Genomic DNA, 16,904 nt, shown 5'->3' with positions numbered 1-16,904 from the left:
CTTCCTTCCTTCCTTCCTTCCTTCCTTCCTTCCTTCCTTCCTTCCTTCCTTCCTTTCTTTCTTTCTTTCTTTCTCCCTTCCCCCTACTCTTTCTTTCTTGTCCAGGGGCTTGAACTTGGGGCCTGGCCACTCTCACTGAACCCTTTTTGCTAAAGGCTATCACTCTATCATTTTCAGCCTCAGTGCCACTTCCAGTTTTTTGGTGATTATTTGGAGATAGGAGTCTCACAGACTTTTCTGCCTGGGCTGGCTTTGAACCACAATCCTTAGATCTCCGCATCCTGAGTAGCTAGAATTACAGGTGTGAGCTACCAGCCCCTGGCTCCTGTATCTTTCTTTTGACAGTAACACTTGCTCTTTATTTTCATGTCATCTAGACACTAAGCTAGACCAAAACAAACAAAATTAACATGCAAGCAAAAATTATCTTATATATGTATCTCCCTCTTATCCACCAACGTCTGTCTCCCTTGTTTACCTGTTTTTGTTTTTTGGGGTCTTTTGTTTGTTTTGGTTTGGTTTTTTGGTTTTTTCCAAACAATTCTACTTCCCTCCCTACCTTTTCTAGCTCCTTCTTTTCCCTCCAGTTCCTTTCCTTTCCCTTGAGGTGAATAGAAAGTAACTGATGATTTAGCTGTCCACCCACTTATCTATGTCCTGAAATTCTTTACTAGATTCATTTCTATGCATCTCTCAGTGGAATGAGCCACGGCCCTCTCCATTGGCGGCATATGGTATTGGGCGATCTCCGTGGGCTGTTTATTCTCTAAGCCAGACTTGGTGGGATGCGACGTTGGATTGGAAGAAGGGAGAGTTTCACGTCCCACACCCAGTTATGCTTCTGCTAGCTGTGGAGCCCTCACTGGGCCCTTTGGGATCTTCCTGTGAAATTGAGAAATCGACCTTCATGACTCCCAAGACCCCTTCTAGGTCTAATGATGTGTGTGCCTGAGCGTCTAGACCATCAGACCAGTTCGGCAGCTGGAAGGTAGCAGGACAAGTCCCTCTGACATCACCCCACATGCCTTCCCATCTACAGGTGGGAAAGCCAGTGTTGCCCAGGCAGGCATTAAGAATATAGAACTTGGAGTCAGCCCACATAGGCTTGAATCCCACTTCATGGCTGTGTGCTACAGGCGGAGGTTACTTCACCCCTCTGTGCCTCAGTTTCCTCACGTGTAAAGTGAGAAAGGACAATACATCATCTACCTTGTAAGATTCAGTGTGCTACTACGTAAGCAGGCGTTAGAACAGTGCCTGGTACACAGGCAGAGTTCTGTTAGTGAGTTCTGTTATGGAGAGTGAGTCCTACTCGATCCAATTCAGGAAAATCCACCTTTGCTCCAGCTCGGCGCCGCACAGAGTCTTATTTGCTGGCGATCACTAGGAGACCCTCCAATCTGGAAGCCGTGTCCTCTGGAAAACGTGCTCATGGCCGGGGTGGGGGCAGAAGGGTGAGCCCCTCCAATCGGTGAGGCTCGGCGGAGGGCCCTCACAGGGAGCAAGGAGCCTTACCTTGATTTCTGAAGCCCCGATTCCGCCTATCTTGACCTCCTGGTCGGCCACCAGGATCCGAAGCCCTCGGAGCCAGGCGGGCCCTGCATCCGGCTTCTTCTTGTTGATGTCAATTTCCAGGTAGTCGGGGCGGTCGGGGCAGGTCTTCAGGAGGGTGTAGGAGAACTCGGAGGGGAAGGCGTAGGCTGCGCCATCGAAGGTGCGCAGCACCTGGTTCTGGCCCAGCAGGCACACGGTCTCACGCTCGGGGAAGCAGCCCTGGTAGCCGTCTTCCACCGCGCACACCTCCCCGTGGCGGCAGGTCTTGTTGAAGCAGTAGACGTCTCCGCCCTCCTCGCACAGGCACTGCACCGTGCAGTTGGCCGTGGCCCAGAAGAACTCCCCCATGGTGTAGTAGTGGCCGTCGAAGTCGCAGCCGCACTTGTGCAGGGGGACACACTGGCTGGTGCTGAGGACGAAGCCCTCGTTGCACTCGCAGCCCTCCGTGCAAGGCGTGGCACAGTTCTGAGAGGCTGTGAGGTCGGAGCAGGTGTCGGGGCAGCTGCTGGTGCACACGGAGTAGTGGCTGAAGCTTGGGCATCTCACGGTGGACACTGATGGAGGGGGGTTAGGGGTGTGGGTAGAGGAAAAGAGGGGGATCACAGGTGAGTGCCCCCCGCCCTGGGGCTCACCTCCAACATCCAACCTGCCAAGGGCCCAGAGAAGGCCTGGTCCTTCCAGCCATTGAGGTGGTAGAATGAAGGCCAGATGGCCACGCACTGGGGTGGGATATGAGAGACCCGGCTCCGTGACTTTTCTAGTGACTACAGAGCCACACAGTCGGATTGTGAGATTTTTTTTTCCTGGAGTTTGATCATCTCCATGGAAACTTCCAGTGTGTTTTCCTTGCTTGACTAGATCACTCCTCGACCTGGAGCTCCATCTGGTGATCTACAGCCATCCGGATGTTTTTAGATCTTCCAGGGAGGGGTGTGATGAGCCAACCCAACTTTAAAGGGCATGGCTCATTCTTAGAAGGCAATGAACCCCACTTCCTGGAGGAATCAGCACTGTCACTCTTAGAGGCGTAACTTGACAGCATGAAAATTTGAGCAGGGAGGTGTTTAAAATACACGAGCATGACTAAAGCAGGCCGTGGGAACGAATTCTAGGGGCTATTAAAAGTGAGAAAGAACCCCCGCTATCTGAAAAGATCATGAGCTGGTCCCTCCAGGAGACTGCATGGATGCTAGCAGCCTTCTGAAAGCCCTGTGTGCCTTAGAAATCTCTTATTCTTATTTTAAGAGCTTCCACGTATTCATAAATGTTTGAATTCAGATGAATCCAGGAGACAGGGGCACGCGGGCCTAGGGAAGCAGCTCTCTGAGCTAAATATAATTCATCTCACTAAAGTGAGAGACAGGGCGAAGACAGAAGTGCCAGGGAAGAGCAGTACCACTAGGGGAAAACATATAGACGTTATAGATAATAATCTAGGCAATTTTGATGCTCTTGGATTATATATGGATCAAAAAGAAGTTGTGTTCAATCTCAAAACTTGAAGTGTGATATGGTTGCTCTGGGAGTGATGGGGGCTGGTCAGTCATACTACAAGAAAAATACACTGACATTTAGTGGTTTGACCCATACTCTAAGATTTGTACCAGACATATGAAGTATTTATATAACTCCAACCTATACTTAGAGGGGGTAAAAAAAAAATCACCCTCTGGCTTTGGAATTTAAAGCGACTTTAAAATCTCCTCAGCTTTAGAGCTTCTGAAAGGCATGGAATATAACTTCTATTTACTCACATGGAAAAAAAAAAAAACAAAAAAAGATGTCCAGAAAGGAAACAAATTATTATTTGTTGTCGTTGTCTCTGAATTTTATAAGTAGGCAAACAACGAGAGTTTAGCTGGGCTAGAAGGAAAACAAGGGAGATAACTGAATGGTCAAACAACGCTTTGTGCCAGAATGGAATTGGAAAGAACCTGGGTTTTCTCACAACTTGGGACTTCACCTAACTGCTCTTGGTATTTCAGGAAAATGGCTTCTTCATTGGTAGATTGTATTCCCGACCTGCTGCCCTTTCATTCACCAGCCTCACCCACAGAAGGGCTCGGGGACAAGGGGCGCAAACTCTAAAGGCACCAGAAGTAGAAAGGAAGGGCCAGAGCACACTGGCACTGGCTCCCCTGGGGGTGGGGCGGGCCCCGGCTGCCTTCTCAAGGCTGACTGTGGTTCCCCAGCCAAGTCTACACTCCCTCGGTGCCAGTCACCCCTGCCACCCCACCACTTGGCTCAGCTCTGGGCCTGCCACCTTTGCTACAGGCCTTCCTCCAGCCTGTCATGCATTCCAAGTTTCCAGAGCATTTCTGTTCGTCCATGGCTTCTTGTTTCTTGCCTACAGTACTGGGCGTGGGGACGTAAAGGTGTTTTCATAGTCCGTTCCTTATGACCGGTGGTAGTTCAACCTCACCCCTGCCCTTGGGCCTCGGTGGGCCTCAGAGGGGCCCTGAACCCCACCCCTGTCCCCTGTGGCTTACCACACCCAGTCTGGGTCCGCCAGTCTCCAATTGGGATACCCAGGGCTTGGCACACCAGGGCGTAGGCCTGGATGGCTTGACAGAGGAGCGTCCCGTTGTCCCTCACGCTGCACAGGTCATACACGCAGCTGTGCACGAAGGCGGTGGGGTCCACGACGGTGCCGCACTCCCACAGGGGGCCTTCCGTCTTGTTGAGGAAGCCGCAGTAGTCAGGGCCGAAGTACAGCGCTTCCGTGGTGGCATCGCACTGAGTACAGTTGTCCACGCAGCCGGAGCCGCACTTCCAGTCGGCGTGGTAGACGCGCCAGCTCTCCCCTAGGTCCAGCACGGACATGGCTGGCCTGCCGTCGGGCCGGAGGAAGTCATCCAGTGGGTTCTTGTTGTAGTTCCCACAGAGCCCACAAGTGGAGTTTATGTAAGAGCCCGGGATGGAAATGGACGCGTAGTGCTGACCATCGAACGTCACCAAGAGCCCAAAGTCCGTTTCCACGGCTGTAGACATGCCACTCTGGTAGATTTTCACTGTCCCCAAGTCTAAGGTGACGGGCAAAGAAGTCACCAGGTCATTCACCTGCCAACAGTAATAGCAAAAGGCCGGTGAGCAGGCGCCGGGGCAGTGAGTTCCAGTAGAAGGAGGGGGGGAAGGCTGAGCACCACCGTATTCCAGAATATTCCATATCCACTCGCGGCTCCCTCCAGCATGCTCACTCCCACTATGACAAAGGTCTGGGGGGACATTTGAGAGAGCAGGCGGTCGTGGGCCAGCCTGTGAAAGCCGTGTCATTTCTAGCAATGCTACAGAGCCCCCCGGAGTCTGGGAAGTTGGCATCCATTCTTGGCTGTCTCTAGGCTAACAGTCAGGCTTCACTGGAAAGACTCATCCCCCTCACTTTTCCTCTTTATTCTTCTAAGAATTAAGTCCCCATCGGGTCTCGGCACAGATTTTCCATGGCCCTCCTGACTGCCGTTCATGCTCGGTGACCCTCCTCCCAGCTGAAATGTGAATCTGCCATCAGTTGTCCACACCCTGGCACCATTCTCCAAGTCTCACTAAGGACTTCCTGCTAGCAGAACAATGTCTTTCAATGGCAACCAAGCTGAGCACCCCTTAGCTACCAAGCATCATGTAGGAGCTGGAATACACAGGGTTAAGAGATAACGATTGCCTGGCCCCTCAAGAGGTTCCAGGCATCCTGAAGAAGAGGAACACAAACAGATATTTATAGATGACAGTTTTAAATATGAATCAATACAAGCAGTGGGGAGACAGTAAATGAACACTTAATTCAGCCTAGGGGACTCATAGGAGGATTTTTAGAGGCAGTTAAGTCTGACCCGAGTTTTAAGGATGAACAGAAGTATCTGAGAGAATGGGGAGGGGGGCAAGCAGAGGATCCCAGGACCAGAAAATCAAGGTCGGGGGTTAGAGGCAGCCATGAGAGACCAGCAGGCAGCCGTGGAACACTCTGGGCTACAGAAAGATCAGGTGGCCAGAGATGGAGCTGGAGACTCTGGCCTGCAAATACCTTTCAGGCCTGCCTGGGATCAAGCATGTTCTAAAAGTTTGGGATTAGCAATGAGTGAAATAGACAAAAAATCTGCTTTGTGGGACCTATGTTTTAGCTAGGGAGACTGACAACCAGCAGAATAAAATATTGAATTGTATCAGATAAGTGCCACGCAGAGAAGTCAAGGAGGAACTGTGGATGGCCCTAGGGAAGAGAGTTTCTAATGATCAGGCCAAACCTCCATGGGGAGGGGGCAACTGAGATGAAAACCACCATTACTTGGGGGTGAGGAGGGAACTACAGGCTGCTCCCTGCGGTCTTCCTGCGCTCCTGCTGGAGGGCAGGGTCTGTCCAAGGCAGGAGCAGAGAGGGCAGCTGATGCCAGAGAGGACCACAGCCAGAACAAGGAGGGCCTGTCAGCCTCCCCAAAGACCTTGACTTGACCTAGAGCAGGACACAGAACCAAGAAGGTGTTCAGCACAAAGGGCGGACATGATCTGACTTCCACGTCAAAAGAACTGCTCTGGCTCCCATGTTGAGAACAGACCTTGGAAAGCCTTTTACACCACAACACACACACAGACCTGGAAGTCTACTGTGCAGGGAGAGCTTCTGGGTGCAAAGGAAGGATACAGCTACCTTTGCATTTGAGAAGGTCCTTCCTGACCCACAGGAAGGGCAGACTTACTGCACCAAGCAACTGTTGGCAGAGTGTGGCATCATGGGCACGCATGGGGAGGGAAGGACACACACAGGTACCCTGCTTAAAGGGGGTGCTGGTCTCTGGGGTGGGGTGAGAACCGGGAAATGAAGCAAAGTGAGTCTTAGCAGCTAGATAAGGTGAACAGGTGGCTTGAGAAGCCTGCAGCAGAGGAAGCTGGTTTTCTTCTTCCCGTTTGCCAAGGCTTGTTCCTGCAGATGCTGGCAGTCATGTCTGTAATGAAATGCCTTGTTCCAGAACAGTCCTCGGAGGGCTAAGCACGCATCAACCCTCCAGACTATCCTGGATCCCATTACTGGCACACCAGGAAGATAAGGGTCTAACCTGCCACTGAGTTACCCTGGAAACAAGACAACAGACTGTCTAGACACTACTCTCAGCATTCACCATGGCCAATATCACAGGTCGCTCTCAGAGATGCGTTGGCCTTCAACACAATCTCTCTTGTTGGTTCACTCGTGGCCATGTGGGCCTTTGCTAGTTTGTACGTCCAGACCCTTCCATTTTCCACCCATCGATCAGTGCAAAGCCACCGCTGCATTTTGACATACTTGTTATAACATCGCCCACCCCCCAGTACTGGTCTTCTGTCTCAGGCTGGGAGGCAACAACAAAATACCACAACAACGATGGCTCAGAAATCACAGGAATGTATTTCTCCTAAGAAGAAAGGAGTTCTAAGAAAGGAGTGCAAATAGATTCAGTGACCTTCTAATTCTGAGATGACACCTTCTCATTGGGTCCTCATGGGCCCCCTGTGACATTGTAAGGGCACTAATGCCATTCCTGCGGGCTCGAGCCTCATAGCCTAATTGTCTTCTGAAAGTCCCATCTCCTCACACTGCCATCTTGGGAATTGAAGATGCTATCGCGTAGATAGGGAGGGACATAAATATTCAGAGTCTGGCAGTGGGGGAAGGAAATAAGAAATTAGTCTGGAAAAGAAACTCTCCTATAAAGAACTACTAAGGAGTTGCTGGGTAGTGGATCCAGGTCTCCTAGGCAGAGTTAGCCAGCAAGAGTGAGGAAGAACCATCGGCAAGGTCAGCTGGCCAGAGGCCTGTGCAGCTGGCAGCCATTGTGCTGTGCTGGGAGACAGAAAGGGAAATCGTTTTCAAGGGTCATGTGGGATGCCAACCACATACATTTCGAATGCTTCCCGCTCAAGCTCCCACTAGCAAAGGGCAAAGTCTTCTGCATTTCAAAGCAGAAAGCCATGGCATAGACAGGATCTGGACATCGCAGTGATCGCTCCTGGCTTCCTCTCTCTACCTCATCTCAAGCCTAGATATAGGTAATGTTTCAGGTCATGTCCTTTTTCCTGGCAGATGTGCTTACGATGCCCTATGTATTCTCATCACAAATGACTGTGGGCTCTACACAGCTGGGGAAAGAACTCTGATTCCAACATGTGATCGTTTGTTTCTTTCCTCCAGGACCAAGAGTCAGCCTTGATGAGCTGGTGGTAGACCAACATCACTTTGTGGCTTTCCCTTCTCCTCCCTGTGTATTAGGCATTTTCCTTCTTCAACAGTGTGTCTCCTATGACATGGTGGGGAGAGGAGGTAGATGAGGATCACATGCCAGGTGCTGGTGGCTTTCACTTGTAATCCTGGTTACTCAGGAGGCTGAGATCTGAGGATCACAGTTTGAAGCCAGCCCAGCCAGAAAAGTCCATGAGACTCTGTCTGTTGGCAATAAACTACTCAAAAAAAACCAGAAGTGGTGTCGTGGCTCAAGTGGTAGCCTTGAGCAAAAGAAGCTCAAGGACTTGGGCCAGGCTATGAGTTCAAGCCTCAGGACTAGCACACTCACAGAAAAAAGAAGAGGAATCTCAGAGCTTAGGTCTTGGAACTGAACAGGATTTTGGTGAGTGATAGCAACGTGGAGCCAGCATCTACCGAGAGCCTCCTGTGTCCTGGGGTGTGCACAGATGTGCACACGAGGCTCCTCTATTTCATGCTCACGGCTACCTTTTAGTCCTATCATGCTCCCTTTTACAAAGGAAATGGAGGCTCATGGCTAATGTGACACACAGGTGACAGGACCTGACTACCGCTGGCTGGGCTCCAAAGCTGTGTCCTCACCCTGGGCTACAGCCCAGATGTCCAGTCTAGGAGATACAACAGCCCCCCATTTTACAGATGAAGAGCTGAAACTCAAAGAGGTCATTCAGTTGTAGTGGTAGCAGGGACATGAGTAGGTTCCCCCAGCCACGGAGACCCAACTCTTCATGATGATGGGGTCTGGGCTCCCTTCCTGTGGGAACACCCTAAACTATTTGTTCTCATAGAGGAGAGAAAGAAGAAAACCTGGAACTATTAGCTAGAAGGAGACATTAATTGGATATGGATTTTTTTTTAGTTATGTTGGTTTTCTTTGGGCCCTGTTGGCATATGCGATCCCAAATTGTTTGTTTTGTTATTAGAGGAATTTGTTTTGCTAACAGAGAAAAATGTCCATAGGCAGAACGCACCTCATCACCCAGCATCTGAAGACAGGGATAGAAAAGGAGGACCTCTAGTTTGGAAGCAAAGATGTCTGGCCAGTCTCAGCCAGGCACAATTGGCGGATGGAGTCAGGTACCTCCCGGGCATCTCAGGCTCCTTCCTGCCTCCCGGCTCTCCCCCTGACTGTCCTCAAGTCACCCTGGGTCAAGGCTCTGCCATGCAGCCAGCCACTCTCCCCAGCAGAGCAGGTGTATTCAAAGACACTGGACACCGTTTGGCAGAGGGAAAAGGAAGCCATTGTTAGCTTGCAGTTGGAGTCACATAACCTTTTCTTTCTGAAACATTTATATTCACGTCCACATCTCCCTGCTGCTACAGAAAATTGAGGAATCCATGCCCTAAGCCTGGGCGATGGAACAGAGCCACGCAAAATTAGCAGAGCCACTGGGCCTGAAAGAAACGACAGTGCTCCTTTCTTTCTTAAAAAAAAAAGTCGGACTGTGAGCAAAAAAGAATTTTAATCAAAATGAAAAGTAAGAGGAATGAAAATGCAAGCATGGAGTTTTCATTTTCAACTGTATATCATTCTCACAATACAAAAAAGTAGGGGAAAGCTACTGAAAAAAAATTTTTAAGCTTGAAATGCTAGCATCTATCTACCAGGATCAGGACAGCAGCTGAAGAACACAATATAAATTTAAAATGGAAAAACTCCAAACTTCTGTACTCAAATTCTTAGCCTTGACTGGGTAGATAAAGCTGTTTCCAGGGACACTAACCAAGTAACAAGCAAATTGGTATTTCAACCAAAGTAATAGCTCACTTTCCTAATTTATAAAACCGTTATACTGTACAGACCTAGAAAGGACAAAAGCTAGAAGAGTGAGTCAAAAAACAAACTTTTGACAACTTTGGTGGGAGTGGGGGGGAGGGGAGGAACGGGAAGGGGAAACAAAGGAGGAGGCAACAATGCTTGATAAGAAATGTACTCATTACCTTGCCCATGTAATTGTAACCCCTCTGTACAGTATTTTACAATTTAAAAAAAAAATAAGTTCCTTGGTCCCAACTTTTGTTACAGGGCATTCAGAAAGAAAAGAAATTCCTGCACTGACATCAGTTTAGCCTTGCGATCTCATGGAGGACTAAGGATGGCACAGGATTGCCACAAGGGCTGAAGCAATCAACCCTTTGTGTCTAGGTCACTCTTGCTCGGATAAATCCACGGCTGCTACACGGTCTTCTTTAACATTTTGAACACTGGGCCTCCACTAAGTGAGTAACCACTTGCTACTGGCTTCTTGTCCTCCCTCTTTGGTGAACGCTTCATTTTGAAATCCCAGTAGACAGCATTTGCATATGTTAAACAAATCCAGGTATTATTTGCATGTGCTAAACAGCCAAACAGAAGCCCACATTCTTCTCTGTCCGTCTAGGTAGGAGCAGGGCATCCCAGTTCAGAGGCTGTTTTAGTAAAGCTTTTCCTAGATCTTCCCATACAACCTCACTAAGGAAGTCTTTAAGCCATTCCAGGCAGCTGCCTGGGTGGCTTCAATCAATGTGGAGATTTCTCTGTAGAGAAATCTACAGAATAGCTCTTGGGCAAACAGGATAGAGGCTGGGAGGAGTAAGGATTACTAACCAAAGGCTCAAGTTAATTAGGGGTTTGCCCTTTGTACTTACACCAGAGTCAGGGTATGGTCATGTGACTACAGCCCATTGCAAGCCAGGTTTATGGGAGATGAAATAGAATTCTCCTGTTACTTCTGAGCTGTGTGCGCACGTATGTGCTCATGTACAGGCACACACATGTATCTATCAGGGAAAGAACTAGGAATGCAAATTTAGTTTAAATTGAAAAGTGGAGAGACACCAGACACTGGTGGCTCATGCCGGTAATCCTGGCTATTCAGGATGAGGAGATCTGAAGATCACGGTTCAAAGCTAGCCCAGGCAGGAAAGTCCATGAGACCCTTATCTCCAATAAACTACTCAGAACAAGTCAAAGTGGCCCAGTGGCTCAAGTAGTAGAGCGCTAGCCTTGAGCAAAAAGAGGCTCAGGGACAGCGCCAGACCCTAAGTTCAAGCCCCAGGACCAGCAAAAAAAAAAAAAAGAAAGAAAGAAAGAAAGAAACATGGATAGGCATATTTAGGAGAAAGCTTAGCAGAGTTCTTTTACAAATGCTATTTGGTTTAGTAAAGCATCTTACAAGATCCTTGCATGTCAGAAAGAGAATAAACAAACCTCGTCTTTGGTACTTAGAGAGAGATAAGCAGAAGATCTAGGAGGTGGGGGGATCACTTTCCCAGGCGGCAGACTCTCTAACAGGTCTACAGCCCTGTGAGGGGCAGAGAGGTTCTCACCTTGACTCTTCCGTAGCTTCCTTTGGGGATGAGAATCTTGTAGCCATTCACCTCAATGGCGAGCTCCTTTACCCAGGAGACGGCAGAGCCCCCTCTGTGCTCATTCTTGGCCTCCACACTGAAGAAGGGGAGGCTGGAAGCCTGCAAGCACTGTCGGGCCAACAGGTAGGCACAGGAACCTTGGAAGTGGAAGAGGAAGCCGTCAAAAGTGTGGTAGTGCGGCTCGCCGAACACCACGCATGTGCTGGTCTCCACGGGGCTGCAGTAGAAGAATTTGCCTTTGGGTTCACACAACTCATAGGGGCTGCAGGAGGCCTCCTGGCAGTAGATCTCATTGTTGAAATCCAGACAGCGACACTTGATGGTGCAGTTGAGGTCATCCCAAAACACCTCGCCTCGCCGGAGGAACTGTCCTAGGAACAATGACATCAGAGCCAACATGTATCGAGCACTTACCCTCTGTGTCAGGCACTGGGCTAAATGCTTCACTTCCATTCCACCACATCATCTATGGAAGAACCTACTAGGGGGAACTGTCACCCCCATTTGACAAATGGCAGCTTAAGAGCCATTGAGTAAAACCCATCCAAGACCACTCCCTGGGGAAGTCAAGATTTCAAGTTGAGAGTCTGGATTGAGCACAGGCTCTTGGCATTACCAATTCCACAGCTGGTGAGCAAACCCACACACACTGACTTCATCTGTGGGGAAAGACTATAATACTTGAGAGCTACTTCCTTCTGCTCAGGAATAGGAAGAAGAATAGTTGAAAGAATGACCTCATGGTACCCAGGTAACTCAGCCATGCTGTTTGCTTATCTGCTAATTTGTTCATTCAATCAATAGACATTTATTTGTTGGGTGCCCAGTATATGTCCTAAGATGTAAATAACATCAACCAAGTATCTGACATATAGATATAAATCCTGACTTCATGGAAAGATTTTGGAAGCAAATGGCCTCTTGTTTGGCACTTTCAAAGGTTCATAAATCCTGAAGATGCTGCTTAGGCAGAACTTACACCCACAGTAGGTTGTTTTCCCCCAGCTCTAGGGCCTGGCCAAGTCTAGTACTTCCCTCTTTTGATCCACTAGACAGAACTTCAGATGAATTCCAGCTCAAGAAGCTAATGAGGTTGGGGATGGGGGTGATGGCTTCAAAAAGGTGCTATATAAAAAAAATTATTTGTAAGATCACTTCCCTAAATTACCTTTGGGTTGGGGGTTATGGTCTAGGCTTTGGTTGGAGTTCAAGTCAAGAGTCCAGCAAGAGTCACAACTCTGTAGTCACTTCCAAGATGCATGATTTGGTTTCCATGTGCCTCAGTTTTCCTAAGCTGTACACCTGCCTCACAGGGGACACTGATGTGATGGAAGAGCTGACACAGGTTGATAGAGGCAGCAGAATTCATTAAATTAAGGAAGTCTGGTTGAGATGGGACAGACTATGCGATATTAAGATATGTAAGGGCTGGCACACACCAGGAAAAAATGGCTTGTAAGTGCTCAATTAAGATTGCTCAAGTTTCTAAAAAAAGTAAATCTCTCGCACTTGCTGAGCATCACAAGTTCTAGGCCAGCTTGGAATAACCTAGAAGACCCCATTTCAAAAAAACAAACATCAAACAAGTAAAATCCCCCCCCCCCGCCCCACGCCTTGCAGATCGCACAGGGTTACAACATCCACCTGAGCAGAAGACAGGAGTGTCTCTATCTGTTTCACAGGAACATGTTTCATCAGGCAATTATGTTTTATACCTGTTGAGAATTGTATCCAAAATGAGATAATAGGTTTATTCACATTCCCAGCAGGTCATATGCATCAGCCCTTGGAACAGGCCCTCAATCTGCTACTGCCTTTGGCACTAGTTCAAGGGTACATAGATTGTAACAGCCGCTGTCTAGTACCATTTCCATTCGCTGCATTTTCCAGGCTTCCAATAAATGGGAGGAAAAGGCCTTTGAATAGAGGAGGTTTGGACCAAAAGGCAGACTCTCAGTGATAGCTGTGTTTGTGAAATGATATAGTAAGCAGCTGTATGGAATCACATTCTTTGCTACAACCCTGGCCAAAGCTCAGTCTCATTAGATTGATATACATCTAGTGGCACATAAAAATGCATGGCAGTCTGTTTAAGGACATTGCATTTTCCTGTATATAAAAACCAAACCTACGTAGCTCAGGAGGAAAAGAATGGAGGTGAAGTGGGGATTGTGTACACAGCTGGCACCTGACCAACTCCATAGCTCTCCAAGCCAGTGCGTTCCATGCTCTGAACCTTTCATTCCCAGGGCTGGGGTGAGAGGTTGGCACTGAGCACTAGGCACTTAGGCTGCAGGTCCTTGGCCAGTGGGCCCTCCAATGTTTGGATAAAATGGAAGAGGGGCTTGGGTGCCAGTGTGCAATTTCTCACACACTAGTCCAAGTCGGAGAGGGGGTAGGATAGAAAGGCCCTGAGGTAGCACCCCCAGGATTCTACATCATGGAAGAGGGTCCAATCTCAGGAGTCCAGGGGAGCCCTGGGACTAGACGCTTCCTTTTCCAGTTCAGTACCAGCTTAGACTTAAACCATTTATTTGCTACTCTGAACATGAGCAACACCACACATGTCACTGCCACCGGGCAAAGGCACAGTGCAGAGTTAGGGTGTGCGCATGTATTTGGACCATATGAATATGGCATTTCTGATTTGAAGCTGGGTCCAGAGAGAGGGCTGAAATGTTTCTGGGCTGCCAGAACATGCAGGCCCCATGTTTTCTATCCAAGGGAGGAAGACAATGCCTTACCAAAACGCTCTCTGATGTCTGGCAATGTTTTGCCCATTTCCTCTGTGTTTCAACAACATCACCATCATTCCTGCGATGGTCTCTGGCACCTAACAGAGTGACTGGCACCCCCAGGGGGCTCTCACAATATTCTTCGGAAAGATGCAATGGTGACATGACTGGCTTGGTGATGAGAGGGTGTACAGATGGAGGGGCGGATGAATGGGTAGGTGAGTAGGTGGGTGGACTGGGGGATGCTTGGATGGATGACTAGTTAGGTGGGTAAATGGAAAGGTTGATGGACAGATGGAGATGGGGGATGAACTGTGGTTAGGTGAATGAATGAGTGAGTGTGGATGATAGATGGGGTGGGATGGATGGATAGGTGGGGTGGGGTGGGTGGGTAGATGAGGTTGGGTGGACGGGTAGATGGATAGGTAGGTAGGCGGGGATAAATGAGTGAACAATGTCCTGTTTTGAGATGCCATAGCCTTTATACTTGGAATATTTTTAACAGAAATCCTATTTTCTGAATACTTTTGAGCATATTAGAGGCAGAAACCTACACATGGCAATGTTCCTGGGAGAGTCCGGGGGCTCTTTTGCACATCTGAAGGGGTCTTGGCAGTTTCAAGAAGGCTCCACATTTTGAATGTCAGTGTGAAGGAAACCCACTGGGGTGCAACCTCCGCATTTTCACAGGGGCCTAATGCTAGCTTTGATTTTCTCCAAATCCCTTCATGTTTTGCTGCTGCGGGAAGGATTTTAGGAGACATTACCCTAAAGACAGCGCCATTCTTTCTTTCTAATCGTACAAGGAAGTGCTGGCTGACCTACTAGAAACTTGACAGCGCTCCAAGTTTGCCCACCCCGTGGAGCTACCAAATGCAGATGGCGCCACAAGAGTAAAGAGGAGAAGAGACAGCGTGAAGGGGAGATGACAACAACAACAAAATAATGTTAAACAGGAGGGCTCCCTTCTGTCAGTCTCGCTAAGAAATCACTCAATATCCGGGTGCACTTCTGAGTTGTTCAGGACTGGTAGCTGCATCTACACAGCAGGCAGGGGCTCTGAAAAAGTTACACACACACACACACACACACAGAGCGTTTCAGCTCCTGGGGTGATGAATGTGCATGCTAAAATTACCTTGATCCCCATCACCCAGCTGAGAGATGTCAGAAGGGTAAGGCATCAGAAAGGAGTCCGCCCTCCTGGCTGAAAAGCTCGCCTGTCAATCAAAACCAAGCAAACCCCACTTTGCTCTAGAGAAGAGAAGATGCTTTACCCCTGGATGTGCAACCATTGGCAGGGTCAATTTCCTTCCCATCAACTTTAAATGCCCAGCGGCCTGGAACATTGACATTTGTGGTCTCCTGGATATTCACAATCTCAGGGGATCTTGACCCTGGGAGGCTGAAGAAATTGGTGAGGTTTCCGCCATTAAATCCAGCCTAGAATACAAGAGGAAGACAACACTTTTGAGCGAATGCGTCCCTCCTATTGGTTCGCTGACCCAGATACTTTTGAGAATTTAGCACGTGTACAATCAAGAGACCCTTTCCTGAGCTGGCCATATGGCTTGGTGGTGGTGTCAGTCTAGCAGGGTGCCCCTTTCCTGGGTTCCCAGTAACCATCATTCAAAGCATGTCAAGCCCCTCTAATGCACCCCACAGCAGGTCACTGTGGCAGGGATGGAAAAGTCCAGACTCTTAATCCATCTGTGAGATCCATCAGGCCTGGTGGCTATCCTTTAGGATTTCTACTCAAGGTTGGTGCTTTATCACTTCAACCACAGCTCCATTTTCTGCTTTATTTTTGGTGGCTAATTGGAGATAAGAGTCTCCTGGACTTTCTTTCCAAAGATGGCTTTGAATAACGATCCACAGATCTCAGCTTCTTGAGTAGCTAGGATTACAGGCATGAAGCAGCGGTGCCCGGGCAGAGGTGCATGCTTACAGTATATAAAAGCTGTTAGTAGGCCCCACCCAGCCAGGATGCTGAGTTAAATCTGTGGGTGACATGCAAAACACTTTCCTGAGCCATCACCCCCCTGCCCAACACCTTCCAGAGCCAGAACCATCACCCCCCCTGCCCAACACCTACCTGAGCCATCACTCCCCCAAGACCCGTCAGTGGGTCACCGCCACTTGCCGTCCCAGTGGTCCAGTTGATTTCATAGTAATTGAAGAGCGTGAATGTATAGGAGCCATCAGACACCAGGACAGCCTGGAAGGTGTTCACCTACAAGATGGGCAGGATGGTCTCATGACTGGCACAGAGGTCCTGTCCCAAGGGGTGGGTCCCCTTTCCTCTGCCCCCTCCCCCACACCCCAGCAGCTCAGCAACCTAGCCCTCATGCTCTGCCTGCTCCCTGCATTTGTTCTTGCCACCAGTGGGAAAAGCAAGCCGTGTGGGATTATGCATCTAAAAGAGAAATAGCCTGAGATAAACCTGGAGTCTGACTCAGCGCTCGGCTCCTGTCTTGTCAGGAACCAGACAGAAGAGAGGCCCCCCGGCTGGCCATAATAGGAGATCGCCTATAGATGGCAGCATGAGAATAAACTATGGGAAAGAGGCTGTCCGGGCTAGGTGGTTCCCATGGTAGGCTGGGTGGGGAACGGATGAGGAGGGCAAGAGTGAATGATTGCTCCTGGTGGCAAATACAATTCTCCTCTGGAATGGGCTCCCTCCATTCCTGGAACACACTGCTGATCTTGACGAGATGTCTTCCCCTTTTAAAATGGAAGTTGGGAAGTGATTTTTTTAGAGCACTTTGTGGGAAGAAATTGTTCCTCTAATTGAGCATTTATGAATTACTTTCTATCCGTAAAATCCTCAGAGCTCAGCTGTAACTCTGACCAATGCTATCTATATATGGCATGCGATGTTTGAGCCCATTCTCACCCTATTGCTAAGAAAACTGAAGAGTAAGGGAAATGAGTTTCTGGAAGGTTCGTAGTGACCCAGCCACACAAACAGGATTGCAGCCAGAACTTCCCAGTCAATCTCTTAGCACAACCATTCTTATATACTGTCTTAATTTTCAATG

The 16,904-nt window shown here is 48.9% G+C and overlaps 1 protein-coding gene across 1 annotated transcript in view; it reads right to left on the bottom strand.

Annotated features, from left to right (window-relative positions):
- Nucleotides 1-16,904, bottom strand: part of Tecta (tectorin alpha) — a 68,937-nt gene that overhangs the window by 42,015 nt on the left and 10,018 nt on the right. Inside the window, exons 5-9 of the mRNA XM_013009594.1 lie at nucleotides 15,959-16,096; nucleotides 15,141-15,306; nucleotides 11,087-11,499; nucleotides 4,044-4,614; nucleotides 1,516-2,108 (exon numbers count right to left, since the gene is read on the bottom strand). Of these exons, the coding sequence (XP_012865048.1) occupies nucleotides 1,516-2,108; nucleotides 4,044-4,614; nucleotides 11,087-11,499; nucleotides 15,141-15,306; nucleotides 15,959-16,096 (1,881 nt within the window). The remainder of the gene's footprint in view (nucleotides 1-1,515; nucleotides 2,109-4,043; nucleotides 4,615-11,086; nucleotides 11,500-15,140; nucleotides 15,307-15,958; nucleotides 16,097-16,904) is intronic.

This window comes from Dipodomys ordii, unplaced genomic scaffold (genome assembly GCF_000151885.1).
Source record: "Dipodomys ordii isolate 6190 unplaced genomic scaffold, Dord_2.0 Scaffold10, whole genome shotgun sequence".
NCBI classification, from domain to species: Eukaryota; Metazoa; Chordata; class Mammalia; order Rodentia; family Heteromyidae; genus Dipodomys; species Dipodomys ordii.
The sequence above is the reverse complement of the archived record's forward strand: the minus strand, read 5'-3'. Positions and strand labels throughout refer to the sequence as shown.